Source organism: Triticum aestivum, chromosome 6D, assembly GCF_018294505.1.
Source record: "Triticum aestivum cultivar Chinese Spring chromosome 6D, IWGSC CS RefSeq v2.1, whole genome shotgun sequence".
Lineage (NCBI taxonomy): Eukaryota > Viridiplantae > Streptophyta > Magnoliopsida > Poales > Poaceae > Triticum > Triticum aestivum.
In genome coordinates, this window is record NC_057811.1 from 488199194 (window position 1) to 488225493 (window position 26300).

Genomic DNA, 26300 nt, shown 5'->3' on the forward strand with positions numbered 1-26300 from the left:
ATTTTTTTAATACTATTTATTTAACCGCTGCACTCAAGTTTTCTAGATTAGGCGTTCAATTTTTTTTATAATACTATTTATTTAACCGATGCACTCAAGTTCACAGGTGTGTTATTTAAAGAAGGGTAGGAACTGCTGCACCACCAACGGGGTAGAGAGATGCGGTTGCCTAATGATACCGATCTCAAATATGTTTTTGAAGGGGGCATGCAATTCATGCTAGTTGTGAAACATGGCACCATTGTTACTTTCAAATCTGAGAACTGAGTAGTAACTGCGCAGCTTTAAGGGTTTAGTTCTCAAAAATTAGTCCAACAACGGTTCAGGAGTAAAATTTCAAACATTACAGGAGTAATGTTTCAAAAGCATAGAAATAGCTACTATTCCCTCCGTAAAGAAATACAAGAGTACTTAGATCACTAAACGATTCTATATTTCTTTAGAGGGAGTACACACCCTCATTGTGTGGTTCATGCACATAACCCGAAGCAAACAACAAATAGCTGAAAAGGCAGATAGCACTAATCTCAAGCTAGAGAAACAGAATAAGAGACACTCAGCAACATAGCATTTAACACTAGCCAATAACTTCGAAGAGTGACAAACATGGCTTGCACTGTTGCACAAGGTGGCAAACACCACTTACTAAAAATATATCAAGCAGAAAACAGTATGTAGTAAAATTTATGTAGCTCCATTCAAACAAGACCCTCACTCAAAAAAGTTTCAAATGCAGCCTCAAAGATCAGTAGTTCAAGACGAAGACTTCAGGGCCACTCCAGACTCCTGCCCAAAAAAGTTTCAGATACAGCTTCCCAGATCAGTAGTTGAAGACGAACACTCCAGGGCCACTCCTTACTCCCACCAAGGCACGTGGGCGGGACTTGGTGCTCCTCCTTGAAACCCTGGAAATTCATACACAAGTTACAATGCCAGATAACATGAGGTATAGTCTACAACAGCAAGCAATTGAGAAACTAAATAGTAACCTGTGCTGTCGAATCTTTGTCAGCCAGAATACATCCTCAAATTCATCTACACCCTGTTCCCCCAGGCCATCCACATCACCAGTGTTGTCAACCGGTGCAACAGTATGGGCTCCCTGTCGACGTCCGCGAGGCTCCACTTGAACCCACGGGTTAGGATTCCCCCTGAGTTGGGGACACATAAATTAGCCATCAAAGGGAAAAAGACAGACCAGCACAACTAAAGACTAAGAAGATTAAAGAGTAATAGCACAGGGCAGTACTCGATGTCATCGCAGGCTAGGAAGGGAGCCAGGTCAGCAGCAGGCAGATCATCAAGCGCTGCATGAGCATAACAAACATTAAAATGAGTTGTTCAATGCCAATTCAATTCAATACTACAGTATCAGAATGAAAGAAGTAACTAGTCCAGCTTTCAAATATACATCTACTAAAAAAGGGTAGCAAATGCTTAAATCAGGCAATACAACAAATATTTGTAGGGTGATACAGAACACATCAGTTAACTAATACTCCCTCCGTAAAAAAATATAAGGGCGTTTAGTCTTATATTTCTTTACAGAGGGAGTACAAAACAAATTAGAAACATAACATATGTACATGTTGTTTTCTTTTCTTTCAATATACTACCTCAATTAATGTGTAGGATGATACTGAACACATGCTACTTCTCTTTCAATACTACATATGGAATTCACGCTTATAACAAACATGAATACAACAGAACGGACAACAACTGTTCAAGGAATCCTTATACTCCCTCCGGTCCTTTTTACTTCACATATTAGATTTGTGTCAAGTCAAACTTTACAAAGTTTCAAACTTCACAAATTTTGACCAAATATATATTAAAAAATATGAACATCTACAATACCAAATATATATTACATGAAACTACATTTCGTAATGAATCTAAAAATGTTGATTTGGCATTATGAACATTGATAATTTTTTCAGTATAAGTTTGGTCAAAGTAGAGATAATTTGACTCCAGAAAAAACTTATATGCAGAGTAAATAGGACCGGAGGGAGTAGTATCATATAAAGAAAAGGCAGCAACCACTGTAAAGAGAGCAGCATAACAAAACAGATAGAAAATATTAATAGTCATACTAGCAGTCATCTGACAGTTCACCTACAGTACAGCACCTTAGATTGACAAACACACGGTCCTAGACAACAAAGGCATGATACGTGTGAAAGATGCATTGCATTGGACTGAACAATTCATTCCAATAAAAGTACAGACACAGAACTATATCTGTCCAAGATGGTAAAAGTACTCCACAGAAGAACACAACTAAAATAAAAGAACAACCAAACAGCACAAAAACATTACCAGGACAACATATGGCAATTAATATAATGCAACAACTACGATGATAGAGATGCAAGCGTGCAAAATTGCATGAGCATTGAACTGGATGATCATTTCGACATAAAAGCATTACAGTAGTACACAAGCACTTAATAGGGCACCTTAATAAACATTAATATACTAGGAGAACAGCACATCTAACAATAACAACTTGCTTAGAATTGAAAATATTACTAGCAGCAAAAATAGCCAAGCTTTACAATATGATAACAAAAGCATAAGTGTCCAAAGTGGATATGAAGGACTGAATGCTCCACTCCACATAATAGATCATAAGAATAGATACAGAACTAGTTCAGTGCAAGATGATCAAAATACCCCATAGATGAACACAACTGATATACAGTACTACCAAAATGTACTAGAGAAAAGCACCACTACAATACCAAGACAACATATGACTATATAAATATAATGCAACAATGTAACAACGATAAATAGAGATGCTAGTAAGCATTGGACTGAACAGTCATTTCGACATAAAAGCATTACAGTACTGACAGATATCTCTTTTGATATAACCAAAAGGGTTAGGAATTACCATTGAGAACCTTCTGACCTATGTCAATAACCTTGTCACCCTCAAGGGACTCCTCTGATGAGTAAAGCAACAAGACAAACAATTAGTACATGTGCATTCATAAATAGCACAATAATGACTGACAGATATGTTTGCAGCATAATCACAACTAAGACTACCAAGTTCACAGAAGTACGCATAAATTAAAAGAACTTCGGATTTTAAAATGCATGTTGGTTTGCAAGACAAGTCCAGCCACAAACAAGACTCGCATAACTGTGCAAAGAAAGGAAACCCTACATTCAGATTCAGTAGCATAACATTGTAGTGTTACAGAAATCTTTATGAAACAAAAAGAGGTGAAATTAATCAAAATCATCCATATATTCAGATTAATTTCACATGAATAATGTATAGAGCAGCTCATGTATATGCTCTAAATCATACAAACACTAACATGACTAACAGCACAACTGGCGACCAAATAATTCCATCACTCCAATGTAACAGGACACCACAACACACCAGGAGAACAGCACAACTAATGCAACAACAACAACAACAACAACAAAAGGCAGCAAAAATAACCAATCTTACAATATGACAAAGGCATGACACATGTGAAAGGTGCATTGCATTGGACTAAACAAATCATTCCAACAAATCATAAAAATGGATACAGAACAATTTCTGTCCAAGATGATAAAAGTACTCCACAGAAGAACACAACTAAAATAACAGTACAACCAAATAGCACGACCACATTAACAGGACAACATATGGCTATTAATATAAGAGATGCAAGCGTGCAAAATTGCACGAGAATTGGACTGGATGATCATTTCGACAACAGTACTAGACAAGCTCTTAACAAAAAGATATCAGATACATATTACCACCCAGGTTATGAAATGCAACGATCTCAAGTAGCTTGCCAGCCTCAAAGGGACTCCTCTGATAAGTAAAGCAACAAGACAGAATGTATGTTTACAGCATCATAACTAAACCTCCCACATAGAGCATGCACCCTGGCAACCAAAAAGTGGTGCTGAACAATAAAGTAACAAACAAGATAGAATAGCTGTGCGAAGCAAGAAAACCCTAGATTCAGATAAGTTGCATGGATTAGAGTGTTGCAGAAATCCTTATATATCAAACAAAGATAGGTGAGGTCAATTTAACCACAATCATCCATAGATTCAGATAGAATTCATATGAACATTACTAGTGTATACAGCAGCTGATGCATATGCTTCCGAATATAACGCAATGATATACTTATCTGGCATAGGAGAAAATTACTCAGGGTCGCAGTACAGACAGTAGATGCTGTAAACAACAGGGGCTCACGGATATGGCGTAGGAAAGGCAGGAGAGGGGAACGAACGGGACTTAGGGGATAATTACCAGAGTTAATCTCAGGTGATGGTGCCTCCTTGTCGTTCTTGTCTGATGAATCCGCCAGGCCATTGGTGAGGCCGGCCTCCTTGTCTGCAGAAGCAGAGGCAGAGGTAGACAGAACTGAGACCAGATCCGTAAGGAAGGGGGGGCGACAGGACGGACAAGGGCCAAACGCGCTTACCCTGGAGGTTGAGGTCGCTCAGGAGGGGCTCCGGCTTGCCGGAGAGCGTCGCCGTGGCTGGAGCATGCGAACCTGCAGAGGAAAAAACAACAAACCTAAGAGGTGAGAAGCAGAGAACAAAGCTACGTACCAGAGATGGATCTGAGAGTGGAGACCAGATCCCTAAGGAAGGAAGGGGGCGACAGGAAGGAGAAGAGGTACACGCGATTACCGTGGAGGTTGAGGTCGCTCACGTCGGAGAGGGGCTCCGGCTTGCTGGGGACCGTCGCCATGGCTGGGGTCGGCGAACCTGCAGAGGAAGCAGCAACAAGCCGAGCAGCTGAGCAGCGGAGAACAAAGACACCATAGATGGGTCGATCTGAGAGCAGAGACAGACAGATCTAAACCTCGACGAGGGGGGCGGGGAGAGGGGCTCGGCTTGCCGCGGCGAGGAGAGCGCGAGCGGGTTGGGGGCGGCGGGGTGGAGAGGGGAGGCGATTAGGTCTAGTGTGTACGGGTCCGCGCCTACATACTAGGACGGTTGGATGGGATTGGGAACGGCGGACACGGGGTTCGCATTGTGACTTGGGGGGTTGGGGGAACGGCGTCAGCCAGCTGAGCTGCCGTTACTGTGGGACGGCCGGGTTCGGGTCCGCCGGTGCGGTTCGGCCGGGTCGGGCTTGAGCTCGCTCAAATAACAAGGCCAAATTATAGAACAAAAGGATCAGTGTACGCTTTTATTTGAGAATAAAAATGCTAACCTCCATCTTCTTCAACAACAAACTTGCGGTTTCTCTTAGTACAAGAAGATGGAATCCATCAATTCTTTCTCTTCCCAAACAAGAGAGCGCGAGAGAAAGATAGTTTGGCATCTTGGCGATAGTTTGGCATCTTGGCGCTGAACGCATGAGCAAGAACACAAGTATGCTTGTGATGAGAACAAACAACTTGCTTGGCCTGCTTTGACCCATGAGCTGACCAACTTTGCATGGGATGAGAACCAACAACTTGCCTTGGCGCACGAGCAGAGCCTTGCATGGTGAGAACCAACAACCCTTGGCTTTGCTTTGGAGGGAGGGAGGGAGGGAGAAGAAGAACTACAGGGGTACGGCAAGGGGGGGTGCGAGGAGCAGCTTATATAGAGAGGAGAACCAGGTGGACACGCACCCACCAACCGTCCGTCCCTACAATCGTGTGCATCTGCCCGATATTACACGCTACGCCACCCTGTTTTTAGCAGGTAATCAACCATTTAAAATAGGCAAGATTTTTACCGTTTCCTTGTGCATGGCGCATGCATGCACCCACGCGCAGTCCATATATCTTTATTCGCGTCTCACTAAAATAGCACCAAACTGAAAGCTTCCCTTCCGTATATAATAATGGAAGTACGTACTACACTACTAGTACTAGTCGTAGAATACAACCGTGACACCTATTGCTGGTGGGCGCTAAAGCATGCTCCACCACATGCTTTGCCTACCCACAAAGCGTATTACAAGTGGGACCGGGTGATTTATTATGCAGGGCCCAAGAGTGATGTGACACGCCGAGACGAGCACGCCACGCCAGCGATCCGCGAGGAATGCTTTCATTGCAAGTTCACTCGCCCGTGTGCTTTCTCGAAATCCGAAAAGAATGTTTGAAAATATTGTTTTCGCCTATTTTTATTTTTAAAAAAAATATCACGAGGTTTTCTTGGTCATGCTTTCAGCGTGGTTGATCGTTTGGAGATGGATGCTCATGCTTTTGGTCGCTCGTAAGTCGTCCATCTTGCTCGCCACACGACGGGCATGAATGACCAAACAAGCTATGTGACCGTGTAATGGTGAGACAACCCTGTCATGGTTCGATTCACTATAGTTTAGTGATTCCTCGCTTCTGCTTTGAACAAGTTGCGGTCGGTTATGTGACAATAGCGCCATGCATAGTTTTTGGGTGAACAAAATGTGTCACCGCGAATCCTCGATAGTATTACGTGATACTTATACTAGCATGGGTGGATCTGACACTTCACGCTTTTGTATCGTCTCTTGAACAAGAAATAAAAAGGCCCGACCCTACAATCTCAACATGAGCCCGGGCTATCATGGTTCAAAAAATACATACAATGATAGCTTAAAAGAATTTGACCTGGGGACATATATATAATCTGTAGGTGTTTTAGGCCAAAAAGGAATAAAAATATGCGTAGTGCCCATATTTAAATCTGTAGGTGTTTTAGGCCAAAAATTGCCATGAGCATGGCCTTGCCGTCAAGCTTCGGGTTCGGGCGGTCGGGCCATACTCGACGATGTAATGTGCTCAGTGCTCCACAAGATGCTCTTCAGCCCACTCCTTAAGGCATCATCACCAATTCACCATAGTCTCCCCCACCCCGATGTCGACGTTTATGTCTTAAGCTTGGTATCATCTACTTGCCCGTGGTGACGCTTCTTATCATTGTCTTGCTCGCGGCGGCCATGTCCCATTATCATCGCTTTTGCCCGTGACGACCACACGTCCCAATCTTGTTATCCTCGCCTCACCCGTGGCGACCATGTCCCAAGCTCATTATCATCGCCTTGCTCGGGACGACCACGTCCCAAGCTTGTTATTCTCGCTTCACCCATGGCGACCATGTCCCAAGCTCATTGCTCGGTTCGTCACTATGAAGATATTGTTGACGGTCATTTCATTCCTCTATGGCGGTCTCGGGTCGCCTTCGAGTGTTTAGGATGGTTTATGGCCGCGGGTGGCGAGCCCCCTGGCCGTCCAGTGACCGGCGTCAAGGGCACGGGGTGGACAAGTGGCTAATGTTGACGGCGCCGTTCATGTCACATTTTTCTTGCTAACAATGTGTCGAGTAGCGTTTTGTTTATATATAGTCCCTCCATCCCATTATATAAGAGTGTTTTTGAGAGAGGGAGTAGTTTTTATAAAAGGTATTCGTGTTTTATCTCTATGTATATGTATGTATGTAGGACCTGGTTTGTCACGAGCCCGTTGAAACAGTGGTCTGCCGACCCTTTGTAAATCGGAGATGATGTTTGTTCTTGTTTTTCGGTTGAAGAAGAGGAGGTTTGTTCGTGTTGAGAAAAGTTGTGCACTAGGAGAAATTTTTACTCCGAGGACTCGACCTACACATGAGAGCGATACAGTCAAAGTGCATGCGTATATGCGATGCCTGTCCGCCAAACCTGCATGCACCGAGCTAGACGTGCATGGCGCGCGCTGGTGTGCCGTAGCCGGGCCCACAGTGACACCCGGCTCTCGGAGGTTAGTTTGGTCCAGTATAATTGTGAGATGGGCTCGACGACTTTTCTTCCGGGATCTAGCATACTCTGGGACGCTGGGGAGACCCAGTCACGGAATTATTCACTGAAATGCGGGGCCAACTCGGCATCGAGCCCACATGTAAGTGGGAGACCTGTGACCTCGCCTTGCTACGACGAGTACCGGGGGCGCCGTGGCCTCGTGCTCTCGCGTGCCTGCGGCCGGGGCTCGCGCGGACTACTTTTGTTGTCCCGATTGAAGTGGATTATCGCAGACAGACAAGGCAGTAGGCCATATTTGATTCAAAGGAATTCTATAGGATTCATAGAGGACTGAAATTTCTTAGTATTTTTTTTTATGTTGGCTCTTTGATCATAGGATTTGATTTCATAACATTTTTTCCTATGAAATGCTACATGTTATAGAAAATCTAACATCCACTTCAACCTCTTTTTACAATTCATCTGTTTTTTTATGTGGCATCAAACATTCCTTACTAATCCTATATGATTCAAATTGGCATGCCCTCGTATTCCGCTATGGTGAAGCCAACAACCGGCTTCGGCTCCGTTGTCGCCTCCCCCCCCCCCCCCCATGTGTTGCGACTCCTACTCCGTCTGCTGCTCCTCCTCCTCTTCCGGCTATGGCGAGGGAGGCAGGTCTACTACGAACCGAACGGCGTGCCTAGCCCAGATCTCCTAAAGAAACCGGACACACGGAGAGGGTGGGAACGGATGTAGCTAGGGCCTGGGACACCGTCTGGCTTAAATAGTCAGGCTCCGACCCTCGGGCAGCGAGCCGGAGGTGTGCCACACAACGTTCGCACCCCCACCGGAGGGGACGCACACCAGACCGATGGGTTTCCGGGCGTTTACGTGTGGAACCCGACTGTCAGCACGACTTGGCGGACGCGCTCAGGCCGCCTCATGTCCGCCGTACATTTGGGTTGGATATAGCAAGTGCCAGTTAGCCCGAAAGTTTGAGGCCAATTTGAGACGTCCGGGTGATTCGGTTTTTTTACGGGCTGACTTTCCGTGCTACACGGGGCACAAATTCGATCCACAAACCTTTTTAGGGAAAATTCGGTTCATACAATGGCATGGTTCTTAAACTAGCTGTCATTCTGTCCAAAATGCTCCAGAATGCTCCTGAAGCTGGCACGTCATTATAATGCAAAAGGACCAGGATTTACCGTGAGAATCTACTCGGTTGCCTCCTGGACTAGCCGGCCGGCCAGTCTGCCTCTACAGCGAGGGGAAAGATGCCGACCAGCGCGTGTGCAAGGCAGCAAAGGCAGCAGCGCGCCCATCTCATGACTTTTCCACCTCTCTGCGGCTTTATTTGCTTCTCGTCATTAGAGCATCTCCACCTGTTCGCCCCCAGGGCGCTGAAAAAGTGCGGTCTGGGGGCGAGCCGGCGCTAGATCGCCCCCTAGGGTTTGGTTTGCTCCTAGTCACGCGCCGACAGTCGCCGCGGGTTCGGCGAAGTTCGTTTCAATTTTTTTGCAAACTCGGCGAAGTTCGGCCAATTTTCGATGAAATTTGTATAAAAACTTAAAACATGCATGAACTAATTTAAAAAAGAACTAAAAGCCTAGCCGCTGCCGCCACTGTCGCCGCCGCCGCCGTCTACATGCCGAGAAGCCTGTAGAAGCGGGTGTAGTCGCCGCCGCCGCCGTCGTCGTCGTCGTCGTTGCCGCGCGCCTCACCTGCGGCGTGCCTGCTGCATCCCTCGCCGGGGTCGCCGACAGCGCTTGACGGCCCGGCCTCACCCTCGTCGTCGTTGTCGATGATGATAACGTCGCCCTCCTCGGCGACACGGCGACGCTCCTTGGCGCGGCTACGGGCCTGGGTCTCCAGATACGCCCGACGCTGGCGGTGCACCTGCTCGCGGACGTAGTCCTCCCTCGCCCATTTGAGGGCGGACTCGTCGTCGGGGGCCACCATGCCGGCGTGCTCCGGCTTCACGGGGAGCATGTCCGGCTCGGGCTTCGGCCGGACCAGGCGGAGGGAGCGCCTCGTCGGTGCAGTCGCAGGCGAGGGCTCGTTGATGACGAGGGCACCGCTGCGAGCACGACGCCCGAGCGGTGTCTCCTCTGGCTCGGGCTTGACGGGGCGGAGGGCCGGCGAGCCGGAGCCCGACGACAAGGACGACCCCGGCTCCATTCGCCGCGGCATCCAGGAACTGCCGCGCCGACGATAGAAGGAGGGCTGCGTCGGGTACTCCAGCCGCGGCACATTGCCGGTCTCGATGTGGTCGAGGACGGCGTCGAGTGTGCGGCCGGGGACGCCCCACCACTCGCGCCGTCCTTCGGAGTTGTGGCGGCCGCGGGGGACGATGCCGTTGACGGAGGCGATCTGCTCTTTGCGGCGGCGCTGGAAGTACATCATCCACAACGTTTCGCTGTCGAGCGCGTACCTCGGCTCGTTCCGCTGCTCCTCCGTCAACGAGGAGCGGATGCGGGCGATCTCCGCCCGCCGTGCCGCCCCTTCGGGCACCGGCGGCACCGGGACGCCGCCGGCGCTCAATCTCCACGAGCCAGGCACGCGCATGTCGGGGGGCGCCAGGTACTCGGCCTCATACAGAAGGCTCGCCTCCGGCTCCTGGAGGTGTCGGCGGCCGAAGCCGTTCGCTGCTGCGCCGTCTCCTGGGTATCTCTCCGCCATGGTTTCGCTCGTCGGCGGGCAGGGGATGTTGGGAAACGTAGCAGAAATTCAAAATTTTCTACGCATCACCAAGATCAATCTATGAATTAACTAGCAACGAGAGAGAGGGGAGTGCATCTTCATACCCTTGAAGATCGCGATGCGGAAGCGTTGCAAGAACGCGGTCGGTGGAGTCGTACACGAAGCGATTCAAATCGCGGCCGAATCCGATCTAAGCACCGAACAACGGTGCCTCCGCGTTCAACACACATGCAGCCCGGTGACGTCTCCCGCGCCTTGATCCAGCAAGGGAGAGGGAGAGGTTGGGGAAGACTCCGTCCAGCAGCAGCACGACGGCGTGGTGGTGGTGGAGGAGCGTGGCAATCTAGCAGGGCTTCGCCAAGCACTGCGAGAGACGAGGAGGGAGAGGGGTAGGGTTGCGCCAAGAGAGAGGGAGACTCGTGTCTTCTGTAGCCCCAAAACCCCCACTATTTATAGGAGGAGGGGAGGAGGGTGCGCCCCCTCTAGGGTTCCCACCACTAGGGGTGGCGGCCAGCCCTAGATTGGATGGAGGGGGCGGCCAAGAGGGGGAGAGAGGGGGGGCGCCCTAGGGTGGGCCTTAGGCCCATCTGCGCCTAGGGTTTTCCCCCTTCCCTGCGCCTTGGGCCTCTTGTGGGAGGCGCACCAACCCACCTAGGGGCTGGTCCCTTCCCACACTTGGCCCACGCAGGCCTCCGGGGTTGGTGGCCCCTCCCGGTAGACCCCCGGAACCCTCCGGTGGTCCCGGTACATTACCGGTGACGCCCGAAACTCTTCCGGTGGCCAAAACCTCACTTCCTATATATTATTTTTTACCTCCGGAACTCCTCGTGACGTTCGGGATCTCATCCGGGACTCCGAACAACATTCGGTAACCACGTATATCTATTCCCTATAACCCTAGCGTCATCGAACCTTAAGTGTGTAGATCCTACGGGTTCGGGAACCATGCAGACATGACCGAGACGTTCTCCAGCCAATAACCAATAGCGGGATCTGGATACCCATGTTGGCTCCCACATCTTCCACGATGATCTCATCGGATGAGCCACGATGTCGGGCATTCAATCAATCCCGTATACAATTCCCTTTGTCAATCGGTATGTTACTTGCCCGAGATTCGATCGCCGGTATCCCAATACCTCGTTCAATCTCGTTACCGGCAAGTCACTTTACTCGTTCCGTAATGCATGATCCCGTGACTAACTACTTAGTCACATTGAGCTCATTATGATGATGCATTACCGAGTGGGCCCAGAAATACCTCTCTATCATACGGAGTGACAAATCCCAGTCTCGATTCGTACCAACCCAACAGACACTTTCGGAGATACCTGTAGTGTACCTTTATAGCCACCCAGTTATGTTGTGACGTTTGGTACACCCAAAGCATTCCTACGGTATCCGGGAGTTGCACAATCTCATGGTCTAAGGAAATGATACTTGACATTAGAAAAACTCTTAGCAAACGAACTACACGATCTTGTGCTATGCTTAGGATTGGGTCTTGTCCATCACATCATTCTCCTAATGATGTGATCCCGTTATCAATGACATCCAATGTCCATGGTCAGGAAACCATAACCATCTATTGATCAACGAGCTAGTCAACTAGAGGCTTACTAGGGACATGTTGTGGTTTATCTATTCACACATGTATTACGGTTTCAAGTTAATACAATTATAGCATGAACAATAGATAATTATCATGAACAAGGAAATACAATAATAACCATTTTATTATTGCCTCTAGGGCATATTTCCAACAGTCTCCCACTTGCACTGGAGTCAATAATCTAGTTCACATCACTATGTGATTGTAATGAATCCAATTGTTGGGGAACGTAGCAGAAATTCAAAATTTTCTACGCATCACCAAGATCAATCTATGGAGTAATCTAGCAACGAGGGGAAGGGGAGTGCATCTACATACCCTTGTAGATCGCGATGCGGAAGCGTTGCAAGAACGCGGATGAGGGAGTCGTACTCGTAGCGATTCAGATCGCGGTTGATTCCGATCCAAGCGCCGAACCACGGCGCCTCCGCGTTCAACACACGTGCAGCCCGGTGACGTCTCCCACGCCTTGATCCAGCAAGGTGAGAGGGAGAGGTTCGGGAAGACTCCATCCAGCAGCAACACGACGGCATGGTGGTGGTGGAGGAGCGTGGCAATCCCGCAGGGCTTCGCCAAGCACCGCGGGAGAGGAGGAGGAGGAAGAGGGGTAGGGTTGCGCCAAAAAGGAGACGTTCTCGTGTCTTGGGCAGCCCCAAACCTCAACTATATATAGGGGGAAGGGGCTGCACCCCCTCTAGGGTTTCCACCCCCAAGGGCTGGCGGCCAGCCCTAGATCCCATCTAAGGGGGCGGCCAAGGGGAGGAGAGGGGGGGCGCCACTAGGGTGGGCCTTAAGGCCCATCTGGACCTAGGGTTTGCCCCCTCCCACTCTCCCATGCGCCTTGGGCCTTGGTGGGGGGCGCACCAGCCCACCTGGGGCTGGTCCCCTCCCACACTTGGCCCACGCAGCCTTCTGGGGCTGGTGGCCCCACTTGGTGGACCCCCGGGACCCTCCCGGTGGTCCCGGTACATTACCGATATCACCCGAAACTTTTCCGGTGATCAAAACAGGACTTCCCATATATAAATCTTTACCTCCGGACCATTCCGGAACTCCTCGTGACGTCCGGGATCTCATCCGGGACTCCGAACAACATTCGGTTACCACGTACATACTTTCCCTATAACCCTAGCGTCATCGAACCTTAAGCGTGTAGACCCTACGGGTTCGGGAACCATGCAGACATGACCGAGACGTTCTTCGGTCAATAACCAACAGCGGGATCTGGATACCCATGTTGGCTCCCACATGTTCCACGATGATCTCATCGGATGAACCACGATGTCGGGGATTCAATCAATCCCGTATTCAATTCCCTTTGTCTATCGGTATGTTACTTGCCCGAGATTCGATCGTCGGTATCCCGATACCTTGTTCAATCTCGTTACCGGCAAGTCTCTTTAATCGTTCCGTAACTCACATCATCCCGTGATCAACTCCTTGGTCACATTGTGCACATTATGATGATGTCCTACCGAGTGGGCCCAGAGATACCTCTCCGTTTACACGGAGTGACAAATCCCACTCTCGATTCGTGCCAACCCAACAGACACTTTCGGAGATACCTGTAGTGTACCTTTATAGCCACCCAGTTACGTTGTGACGTTTGGTACACCCAAAGCATTCCTACGGTATCCGGGAGTTGCACAATCTCATGGTCTAAGGAAATGATACTTGACATTAGAAAAGCTCTGAGCAAACGAACTACACGATCTTGTGCTAGGCTTAGGATTGGGTCTTGTCCATCACATCATTCTCCTAATGATGTGATCCCGTTATCAACGACATCCAATGTCCATGGTCAGGAAACCGTAACCATCTATTGATCAACGAGCTAGTCAACTAGAGGCTTACTAGGGACATGGTGTTGTCTATGTATCCACACATGTATCTGAGTTTCCTATCAATACAATTCTAGCATGGATAATAAACGATTATCATGAACAAGGAAATATAATAATAACCAATTTATTATTGCCTCTAGGGCATATTTCCAACAGTCTCCCACTTGCACTAGAGTCAATAATCTAGTTCACATCACCATGTGATTAACACTCACAGGTCACATCACCATGTGACCAACACCCAAGAGTTTACTAGAGTCAACAATCTAGTTCACATCACTATGTGATTAACACTCAATGAGTTCTGGTTTGATCATGTTATGCTTGTGAGAGAGGTTATTAGTCAACGGGTCTGAACCTTCCAGATCCGTGTGTGCTTTACAAATCTCTATGTCATCTTGTAGATGCAGCTACCACGCGCTACTTGGAGCGATTCCAAATAACTGCTCTACTATACGAATCCGATTTACTACTCAGAGTCATCCGGATTAGTGTCAAAGTTCGCATCGACGTAACCCTTTACGACGAACCCCTTTTCACCTCCATAATCGAGAAAATTCCTTAGTCCACTAGTTACTAAGGATAAGTTCGACCGTTGTCATGTGGTCCATTCCTGGATCACTCTTGTACCCCTTGACTGACTCATGGCAAGGCACACTTCAAGTGCGGTACACAGCATAGCATACTGTAGAGCCTACGTCTAAAGCATAGGGGACGACCTTCGTCCTTTCTCTCTCTTCTGCCGTGGTCAGGTCTTGAGTCTTACTCAATACTCACACCTTGTAACACAGCCAAGAACTCCTTCTTTGCTGATCTATTTTGAACTCCTTCAAAATCTTGTCACGGTATGTATTCATTTGAAAGTACTATTAAGCGTTTTTGATCTATCCTTATAGATCTTGATGCTCAATGTTCAAGTAGCTTAATCCAGGTTTTCCATTGAAAAACACTTTTCAAATAACCTTGTATGCTTTCCAGAAATTCTACATCATTTCTGATCAACAATATGTTAACAACATATACTTATCAAAAATTCTATAGTGCTCCCACTCACTTCTTTGGAAATACAAGTTTCTCATAAACTTTGTAAAAACCCAAAATCTTTGATCATCTCATCAAAGCGTACATTCCAACTCCGAGATGCTTACTCCAGTCCTTAGAAGGATTGCTGGATCTTTGCGCACTTGTTAGCATCTTTCAGGATTGACAAAAACCTTCTGGTTGTATCACATACAACCTTTCCTCGAGAAAATCTTCGAGGAAACAATGTTTTGACATCCTATCTGCAAGACTGCTAATACAATTCCAACAGACTCATAGCATCGCTATGACTGAGAAAGTCTCATCGTACTCAACTCCTTGAACTTGTCGGAAAACATCTTAACGACAAGCCGAGCTTTCTCAATGGTGACACTTACCATTATTGTGTGTCTTCCTTTTAAAATCCATCTGCACCCAACAGCCTTACGACCATCAAATACATGGATCCTCTCTCGGATTTTATGGCCTCGAGCCATTCGTCGGAATCCGGGCCCACCATCGCTTCTCCACAGCTCGTAGGTTCATTGTTGTCTAGCAACATGACTTCCAAGATAGGATCACGCATTACTCTCAAGTAGTACGCATCCTCGTCGTCCTACGAGGTTTGGTAGTGACTTGATCCGAAGTTTCATGATCACTATCATAAGCTTTCCACTTCAATTGGTGTAGGTGCCACAGGAACAACTTCCTGTGCCCTGCTACACACTAGTTGAAGTCATGGTTCAATAACCTTATCAAGTCTCCACCATCCTCCCACTCAATTCTTTCGAGAGAAACTTTTCCTCGAGAAAGGACCTGTTTCTAGAAGCAATTACTTTTGCTTCCAGATCTGAAATAGGAGGTATACCCAACTGTTTTGGGTATTCTATGAAGATGCATATATCCGCTTTGGGTTCGAGCTTATCAGCCTGAAACTTTTTCACATAAGCATCGCAGCCCCAAACTTTTAAGAAACGACAACTTAGGTTTCTCTAAACGCTGTCGTCTCAACGGAATTGCGTGGTGCCCCTTTTAAAGTGAATGCGGTTATCTCTAATGCCTAACCCATAAACGATAGTGGTAATTCGATAAGAGACATCATGGTATGCACCATATCCAATAGGGTGCAGTTATGATGTTCGGACACACCATCACACTGTGGTGTTCCAGGCGGTATTAATTGTGAAACACTTTCCACATTGCCTTAATTGTGTGCCAAACTCGTGACTCAGATATCTCTATGATCATATCATAGACATTTTATCCTCTTGTCACGACGATCTTCAACTTCACTCTGAAATTACTTGAACCTTTCAATAATTAAGACTTGTGTTTCATCAAGTAAATACACTCAGCATCTACTCAAATCATCTGTGAAGTAAGAACATAACGATATCCACTGCATGCCTCAGCACTCATTGGACTGCATACATAAAAAATGTATTACTTCCAACAAGTTGCTCTCTTGTTCCATCTTACTGAAAACGAGTCTTTTTAGTCATCTTGCCCATGTGGTATGATTTGCATGTCTCAAGTGATTCAAAATCAAGTGAGTCCAAACGATCTATCTGCATGGAGTTTCTTCATGCATATATACCAATAGACATGGTTCGCATGTCTCATTCTTTTCAAAACGAGTGAGTCCAAAGATCCATCTACATGGAGCTTCTTCATGCGTTTTATACCAATATGACTCAAGCGGCAGTGCCACAAGTATGTGGAACTATCATTACTATTTTATATCTTTTGGCATGAACATGTGTATCACTACGATCGAGATTCATTTTAGGTGCAAGACCATTGAAGGTATTATTCAAATAAAAGAGTAACCATTATTCTCCTTAAATGAATAACCGTATTGCGATAAACATAATCCAATCATGTTCAACGCAAACACCAAATCTCGATGGTAGAGGGAGCATGCGATGCTTGATCACATCAACCTTGGAAACACTTCCAACACATATCGTCATCTCACCTTTAGCTAGTCTCCATTTATTCCGCAGCTTTTATTTCGAGTTACTAACACTTAGCAACCGAACCGGTATCTAATACCCTGGTGCTGCTAGGAGTACTAGTAAAGTACACATTCATATAATGTATATCCAATATACTTCTGTCGACCTTGCCTGCCTTCTCAATTACCAAGTATCTAGGGTAGTTCCGCTTCAGTCACCGTTCCCCTCATTACAGAAGCACTTAGTCTCGGGTTTGGGTTCAACCTTGGGTTTCTTCACTAGAACAACAACTGATTTGCTGTTTCATGAAGTATCCCTTTTGCCCTTGCCCTTCTAGAAACTAGTGGTTTTACAAACCATCAACAATTGATGCTCCTTCTTGATTTCTACTTTCGCGGTGTCAAACATCGCGAGTTGCACAAGGATCATCATGTCTATCCCTGATATGTTATAGTTCATCACGAAGCTCTAATAGCTTGGTGGCAGTGACCTTGGAGAACCATCACTATCTCATCTGGAAGATTAACTCCCACTCGATTCAAGCGATTGCGGTACTCAGACAATCTGAGCATATGCTCAACGATTGAGCTTTTCTCCCTTAGTTTGCAGGCTTAAGAAAGTTGTCAGAGGTCTCATACCTCTTGACGTGGGCACTAGTCTGAAATCTCAATTTCAGTCTTCGGAACATCTCATATGTTCTGTGACGTTTCAAAAAAGTCTTTGGTGCCACAATTCTAAACCGTTAGCATCACGCACTGAACTATCACATAGTCATCAAACGTGTATGTCAGATGTTTTGCAACATCTACAGACGACGCTGAGGTTCAGCACACTGAGCGGTGCATTAAGGACATAAGCCTTCTATGCAGCAATGAGGACAATCCTCAGTTTACGGACCCAGTCCGCATAATTGCTACTATCAACTTTCAACTAAATTTTTCTCTAGGAACATATCTTAAACAGTAGAACTAAAGCGTATGACATAATTTGCAAAGACCTTTTGACTATGTTCATGATAATGAAGTTCATCTAATTATTGAATGAACTCCCACTCAGATAGACATCCCTCTAGTCATCTAAGTGACACATGATCCGAGTCAAACTAGGCCGTGTCCGATCATCACGTGAGACGGACTAGCCATCATCGGTGAACATCTCCATGTTGATCGCATCTACTATACGACTCATGTTCGACCTTTCGATCTCTTGTGTTCCGAGGCCATGTCTGTACATGCTAGGCTCGTCAAGTCAACCTAAGTGTTTCGCATGTGTTCCGATGCCATCTCTGTACATGCTAGGCTCGTCAACACCCGTTGTATTCGAACGTTAGAATCTATCACACCCGATCATCACGTGGTGCTTCGAAACAACGAACCTTCGCAACAGTGCACAGTTAGGGGGAACACTTCTCTTGAAAATTTAGTGAGGGATCATCTTATTTATGCTACCGTCGTTCTAAGCAAATAAGATGCATAACATGATAAACATCACATGCAAATCATAAAGTGACGTGATATGGCCAATATCATCTTGCGCCTTTGATCTCCATCTTCTAGGCGCGGCATGATCACCTTCGTCACCGGCATGACACCATGATCTCCATCATTGTGTCTTCATGAAGTTGTCTCGCCAACTATTACTTCTACTACTATGGCTAACGGTTAGCAATAAAGTAAAGTAATTACATGGCGTTTTCAATGACACGCATGTCATACAATAAATTAAGACAACTCCTATGGCTCCTGCCGGTTGTCATACTCATCGACATGCAAGTCGTGATTCCTATTACAAGAACATGATCAATCTCATACATCACATATATCATTCATCACATCCTTTTGACCATATCACATCACATAGCACATGCTGCAAAAACAAGTTAGATGTCCTCTAATTGTTGTTGCAAGTTTTTACGTGGCTTGTACAGGTTTCTAGCAAGAACGTTTCTTACCTACGTAAAACCACAACGTGATATGCCAATTTCTATTTACCCTTCATAAGGACCCTTTTCATCGAATCCGTTCCGACTAAAGTGGGAGAGACAGACACCCGCTAGCCACCTTATGCAACTAGTGCATGTCAGTCGGTGGAACCTGTCTCACGTAAGCGTACGTGTAAGGTCGGTCCGGGCCGCTTCATCCCACAATGCCGCCGAAACAAGATAAGACTAGTAGCGGCAAGAAGAATTGTCAACATCTACGCCCACAACTGCTTTGTGTTCTACTCGTGCATAGAAACTACGCATAGACCTAGCTCATGATGCCACTATTGGAGAACGTAGCAGAAATTCAAAATTTTCTACGCATCACCAAGATCAATCTATGGAGTAATCTAGCAACGAGGGGAAGGGGAGTGCATCATACCCTTGTAGATCATGATGCGGAAGCGTTGCAAGAACGCGGATGAGGGAGTCGTACTCGTAGCGATTCAGATCGCGGTTGATTCCGATCCAAGCGCCGAACCACGGCGCCTCCGCGTTCAACACACGTGCAGCCCGGTGACGTCTCCCACGCCTTGATCCAGCAAGGTGAGAGGGAGAGGTTGGGGAAGACTCCATCCAGCAGCAACACAATGGCATGGTGGTGGTGGAGGAGCGTGGCAATCCCGCAGGGCTTCGCCAAGCACCGCGGGAGAGGAGGAGGAGGAAGAGGGGTAGGGCTGCGCCAAAAAGGAGACGTTCTCGTGTCTTGGGCAGCCCCAAACCTCAACTATATATAGGGGGGAAGGGGCTGCGCCCCCTCTAGGGTTTCCACCCCCAAGGGCTGGCGGCCAGCCCTAGATCCCATCTAAGGGGGCGGCCAAGGCGAGGAGAGGGGGGGACGCCACTAGGGTGGGCCTTAAGGCCCATCTGGACCTAGGGTTTGCCCCCTCCCACTCTCCCATGCGCCTTGGGCCTTGGTGGGGGGCACACCAGCCCACCTGGGGCTGGTCCCCTCCCACACTTGGCCCACGCAGCCTTCTGGGGCTGGTGGCCCCACTTGGTGGACCCCCGGGACCCTCCCGGTGGTCCCGGTACATTACCGATATCACCCGAAACTTTTCCAGTGATCAAAACAGGACTTCCCATATATAAATCTTTACCTCTGGACCATTCCGGAACTCCTCGTGACGTCCGGGATCTCATCCGGGACTCCGAACAACATTCGGTTACCACGTACATACTTTCCCTATAACCCTAGCGTCATCGAACCTTAAGCGTGTAGACCCTACGGGTTCGGGAACCATGCAGACATGACCGAGACGTTCTTCGGTCAATAACCAACAGCGGGATCTGGATACCCATGTTGGCTCCCACATGTTCCACGATGATCTCATCGGATGAACCACGATGTCGGGGATTCAATCAATCCCGTATTCAATTCCCTTTGTCTATCGGTATGTTACTTGCCCGAGATTCGATCATCGGTATCCCGATACCTTGTTCAATCTCCTTACCGGCAAGTCTCTTTAATCGTTCCGTAACTCACATCATCCCGTGATCAACTCCTTGGTCACATTGTGCACATTCTGATGATGTCCTACCGAGTGGGCCCAGAGATACCTCTCCGTTTACACGGAGTGACAAATCCCAGTCTCGATTCGTGCCAACCCAACAGACACTTTCGGAGATACCTGTAGTGTACCTTTATAGCCACCCAGTTACGTTGTGACGTTTGGTACACCCAAAGCATTCCTACGGTATCCGGGAGTTGCACAATCTCATGGTCTAAGGAAATGATACTTGACATTAGAAAAGCTCTTAGCAAACGAACTACACGATCTTGTGCTAGGCTTAGGATTGGGTCTTGTCCATCACATCATTCTCCTAATGATGTGATCCCGTTATCAACGACATCCAATGTCCATGGTCAGGAAACCGTAACCATCTATTGATCAACGAGCTAGTCAACTAGAGGCTTACTAGGGACATGGTGTTGTCTATGTATCCACACATGTATCTGAGTTTCCTATCAATACAATTCTAGCATGGATAATAAACGATTATCATGAACAAGGAAATATAATAATAACCAATTTATTATTGCCTCTAGGGCATATTTCCAACAGTCTCCCACTTGCACTAGAGTCAATAATCTAGTTCACATCACCATGTGATTAACACTCACAGGTCACATCACCATGTGACCAACACCCAAGAGTTTACTAGAGTCAACAATCTAGTTCACATCACTATGTGATTAACACTCAATGAGTTCTGGTTTGATCATGTTATGCTTGTGAGAGAGGTTATTAGTCAACGGGTCTGAACCTTCCAGATCCGTGTGTGCTTTACAAATCTTTATGTCATCTTGTAGATGCAGCTACCACGCGCTACTTGGAGCTATTCCAAATAACTGCTCTACTATACGAATCCGATTTACTACTCAGAGTCATCCAGATTAGTGTCAAAGTTCGCATCGACGTAACCCTTTCCGACGTACTCTTTTACCACCTCCATAATCGAGAAAATTCCTTAGTCCACTAGTTACTAAGGATAAGTTCGACCGTTGTCATGTGGCCATTCCTGGATCACTCTTGTACCCCTTGACTGACTCATGGCAAGGCACACTTCAAGTGCGGTACACAGCATAGCATACTGTAGAGCCTACGTCTAAAGCATAGGGGACGACCTTCGTCCTTTCTCTCTCTTCTGCCGTGGTCAGGTCTTGAGTCTTACTCAATACTCACACCTTGTAACACAGCCAAGAACTCCTTCTTTGCTGATCTATTTTGAACTCCTTCAAAATCTTGTCACGGTATGTATTCATTTGAAAGTACTATTAAGCGTTTTTGATCTATCCTTATAGATCTTGATGCTCAATGTTCAAGTAGCTTAGTCCAGGTTTTCCATTGAAAAACACTTTTCAAATAACCTTGTATGCTTTCCAGAAATTCTACATCATTTCTGATCAACAATATGTTAACAACATATACTTATCAAAAATTCTATAGTGCTCCCACTCACTTCTTTGGAAATACAAGTTTCTCATAAACTTTGTAAAAACCCAAAATCTTTGATCATCTCATCAAAGCATACATTCCAACAGAAGGATTGCTGGATCTTTGCATACTTGTTAGCATCTTTCAGGATTGACAAAACCTTCTGGTTGTATCACATACAACCTTTCCTCAAGAAAATCGTCGAGGAAACAATGTTTTGACATCCTATCTGCAAGATTTCATAAATAATGCAGTAACTGCTAATATAATTCCAACAGACTCTTAGCATCTCTACGAGTGAGAAAGTCTCATCGTAGTCAACTCCTTGAACTTGTCAGAAAACATCTTAACGACAAGTCGAGCTTTCTTAATGGTGATACTTACCATCATTGTCCGTTTTCCCTTTAAAATCCATCTGTACCCAACAGCCTTACGACCATCAAGTAGTTCTTCCAAAGTCTATACTTTGTTTTATACATGGATCCTCTCTCGGATTTTATGGCCTCGAGCCATTCGTCGGAATCTGGGCGCACCATCGCTTCTCCATATCTCGTAGGTTCATTGTTGTCTAGCAACATGACTTCCAAGACAGGATTACGTACCACTCTGAAGTAGTACGCATCCTTGTCGTCCTACGAGGTTTGGTAGTGACTTGATCCGAAGTTTCATGATCACTATCATAGGCTTCCACTTCAATTGGTGTAGGTGCCACAGGAACAACTTCTTGTGCCCTGCTACACACTAGTTGAAGTGACGGTTCAATAACCTCATCAAGTCTCCACCATCCTCCCACTCAATTCTTCCGAGAGAAACTTTTCCTCGAGAAAGGACCCGTTTCTAGAAACAAACACTTTTGCTTCCAGATCTGAAATAGGAGGTATACCCAACTGTTTTGGGTATTCTATGAAGATGCATTTATCCGCTTTGGGTTCGAGCTTATCAGCCTGAAACTTTTCCACATAAGCTTCGCAGCCCCAAACTTTTAAGAAACGACAGCTTAGGTTTCTCTAAACCATAGTTCATACGGTGTCGTCTCAACGGAATTGCGTGGTGCCCTATTTAAAGTGAATGCGGTTGTCTCTAATGCCTAACCCATAAACGATAGTGGTAATTTGATAAGAGACATCATGGTATGCACCATATCCAATAGGGTGCAGTTATGCTGTTCGGACACACCATCACACTATGGTGTTCCAGGCGGTATTAGTTGTGAAACAATTTCCACGATGTCTTAATTGTGTGCCAAACACGTAACTCAGATATTCATCTCTATGATCAAATCACAGACATTTTATCCTCTTGTCACGACGATCTTCAACTTCACTCTGAAATTACTTGAACCTTTCAATAATTCAGACTTGTGTTTCATCAAGTAAATACACTTAGCATCTACTCAAATCATCTGTGAAGTAAGAACATAACGATATCCACTGTGTGCCTCAGCACTCATTGGACTGCACACATCAAATGTATTACTTCCAACAAGTTGCTCTCTTGTTCCATCTTACTGAAAACGAGGCCTTTAAGTCATCTTGCCCATGTGTTATGATTTGCATGTCTCAAGTGATTCAAAATCAAGTGAGTTCAAACGATCCATCTGTATGGAGTTTCTTCATGCATATCTACCAATAGACATGGTTCGCATGTCTCAATCTTTTAAAAAACGAGTGAGTCCAAAGATCCATCAACATGGAGCTTCTTCATGCGTTTTATACCAATATGACTCAAATGGCAGTGCCATAAGTATGTGGTACTATCATTACTATCTTATATCTTTTGGCATGAACATGTGTATCACTACGATCGAGATTCAATAAACCATTCATTTTAGGTGCAAGACCATTGAAGTTATTACTCAAATAAACAGAGTAACCATTATTCTCCTTAAATGAATTATCGTATTGCGATAAACATAATCCAATCATGTCTACGCTCGACGCAAACACCAAATAACAATTATTTAGGTTTAACACCAATCTCGATGGTAGAGGGAGCATGCGATGCTTGATCACATCAACCTTGGAAACACTTCCAACACATATCGTCATCTCACCTTTAGCTAGTCTCCGTTTATTCCGCAGCCTTTTATTTCGAGTTACCAACGCTTAGCAACCGAACCGGTATCTAATACCCTGGTGCTACTAGGAGTACTAGTAAAGTACACATTAATATAATGTATATCCAATATACTTCTGTCGACCTTGCCTGCGTTCTCATCTACCAAGTATCTAGGGTAGTTCTGCTTCAGTGACTGTTCCCCTCATTACAGAAGCACTTAGTCTCGGGTTTGGGTTCAACCTTGGGTTTCTTCGCTGGAACAGCAACTGATTTGCCGTTTCATGAAGTATCCCTTCTTGCCCTTGCCCTTCTTGAAACTAGTGGTTTTACTAACCATCAACAATTGATGCTCCTACTTGATTTCTACTTTCGCAGTGTCAAACATCGCGAGTTGCTCAAGGATCATCATGTCTATCCCTGATATGTTATAGTTCATCACGAAGCTCTAATAGCTTGGTGGTAGTGACTATGGAGAACCATCACTATCTCATCTGGAAGATTAACTCCCACTCGATTCAAGCGATTGTAGTACTCAGACAATCTGAGCACATGCTCAACGATTGAGCTTTTCTCCCTTCGTTTGCAGGCTTAAGAAACTTGTTAGAGGTCTCATACCTCTTGAAGTGGGCACTAGTCTGAAATCCCAATTTCAGTCTTTGGAACATCTCATATGTTCTGCAACGTTTCAAAAACGTCTTTGGCGCCTCAATTCTAAACCGTTAGCATTACGCACTGAACTATCACATAGTCATCAAAACGTGTATGTCAGATGTTCGCAACATCCACAAACCACACTCGAGGTTCAGCACACCGAGCGGTGCATTAAGGACATAAGCCTTCTGTGCAGCAATGAGGACAATCCTCAGTTTACGGACCCAGACCGCATAATTGCTACTATCAACTTTCAACTAAATTTTCTCTAGGAACATATCTTAGTATAACTAAAGCGTAAGCTACGACATAATTTGCAAAGACCTTTTGACTATGTTCATGATAATTAAGTTCATCTGATTATTTAATGAACTCCCACTCAGATAGACATCCCTCTAGTCATCTAAGTGATACATGATCCGAGTCAACTAGGCCGTGTCCGATCATCACGTGAGACGGACTAGTCATCATCGGTGAACATCTCCATGTTGATCGTATCTACTATACGACTCATGTTCGACCTTTCGGTCTCTTGTGTTCCGAGGCCATGTCTGTACATGCTAGGCTCGTCAAGTCAACCTAAGTGTTTCGCATGTGTAAATCTGGCTTACACCCGTTGTATGCGAACTTTAGAATCTATCACACCCGATCATCACGTGGTGCTTCGAAACAACGAACCTTCACAATAGTGCACAATTAGGGGGAACACATCTCCTGAAATTTTAGTGAGGGGTCATCTTATTTATGCTACCGTCGTTCTAAGCAAATAAGATGTAAACATGACAAACATCACATGCAAATTATAATGTGACATGATATGGCCAATATCATCTTGCGCCTTTTGATCTCCATCTTCGAGGCGCGGCATGATCACCTTCGTCACCGGCATGACACCATGATCTCCATCATCATGATCTCCATCATCGTGTCTACATGAAGTTGTCTCGCCAACTATACTTCTACTACTATGGCTAACGGTTAGCAATAAAGTAAAGTAATTACATGGCGTTTTTCATTGACACGCAGGTCATACAATAAATTAAGACAACTCATATGGCTCCTGCCGGTTGTCATACTCATCGACATGCAAGTCGTGATTCCTATTACGAGAACATGATCAATCTCATACATCACATATATATAATTCATCACATCCTTTTGGCCATATCACATCACATAGCATACCCTGCAAAAACAAGTTAGACGTCCTCTAATTGTTGTTGCATGTTTTACATGGCTGCTATGGGTTTCTAGCAAGAACGTTTCTTACCTACGCAAAAGCCACAACGGTGATATGCCAATTGCTATTTACCCTTCATAAGGACCCTCTTCATCAAATCCGATCCGACTAAAGTGGGAGAGACAGACACCCGCTAGCCACCTTATGCATCAAGTGCATGTCAGTCGGTGGAACCTGTCTCACGTAAGAGTACGTGTAAGGTCGGTCCGGGCCGCTTCATCCCACAATGCCGCCGAATCAAGATAAGACTAGTAACGGCAAGCAAATTGAACAAATCATCACCCACAACTACTTTGTGTTCTACTCGTGCATAGAATCTATGCATAGACCTAGCTCATGATGCCACTGTTGGGAAACGTAGCGGAAATTCAAAATTTTATACGCATCACCAAGATCAATCTATGGATTAACTAGCAACGAGAGAGAGAGGGGAGTGCATCTTCATACTGTTGGAAATATGCCCTAGAGGCAATAATAAAATGGTTATTATTATATTTCCTTGTTCATGATAATTGTCTATTATTCATGCTATAATTGTGTTATCCGGAAATCGTAATACATGTGTGAATAGATAGACCACAACATGTCCCTAGTGAGCCTCTAGTTGACT

At 45.9% G+C, this 26300-nt stretch overlaps 1 protein-coding gene across 3 annotated transcripts; it reads right to left on the bottom strand.

Moving 5' to 3' along the window:
- Positions 1-546: 546 nt before the first annotated feature.
- On the bottom strand, positions 547-5540 carry LOC123146278 (uncharacterized). Of its 3 annotated transcripts, XM_044565904.1 has the most exons (9): positions 5458-5524; positions 5207-5343; positions 4678-4755; positions 4467-4538; positions 4292-4375; positions 2906-2959; positions 1250-1307; positions 990-1151; positions 547-905 (listed from the first exon to the last, which is right to left on the bottom strand). In XM_044565904.1, the coding sequence occupies exons 3-9, from the start codon at positions 4736-4738 to the stop codon at positions 821-823; spliced, it is 576 nt and encodes a 191-aa protein (XP_044421839.1). In that variant the 5' UTR covers positions 4739-4755; positions 5207-5343; positions 5458-5524; the 3' UTR covers positions 547-820. The 3 variants fall into 3 exon arrangements, with proteins under 3 accessions (XP_044421839.1, XP_044421837.1, XP_044421838.1); XM_044565902.1 differs by having other exon boundaries at positions 5207-5540; XM_044565903.1 differs by lacking the exons at positions 5207-5343; positions 5458-5524 and adding an exon at positions 4853-5000.
- Between the last annotated feature and the right edge of the window lie 20760 nt (positions 5541-26300).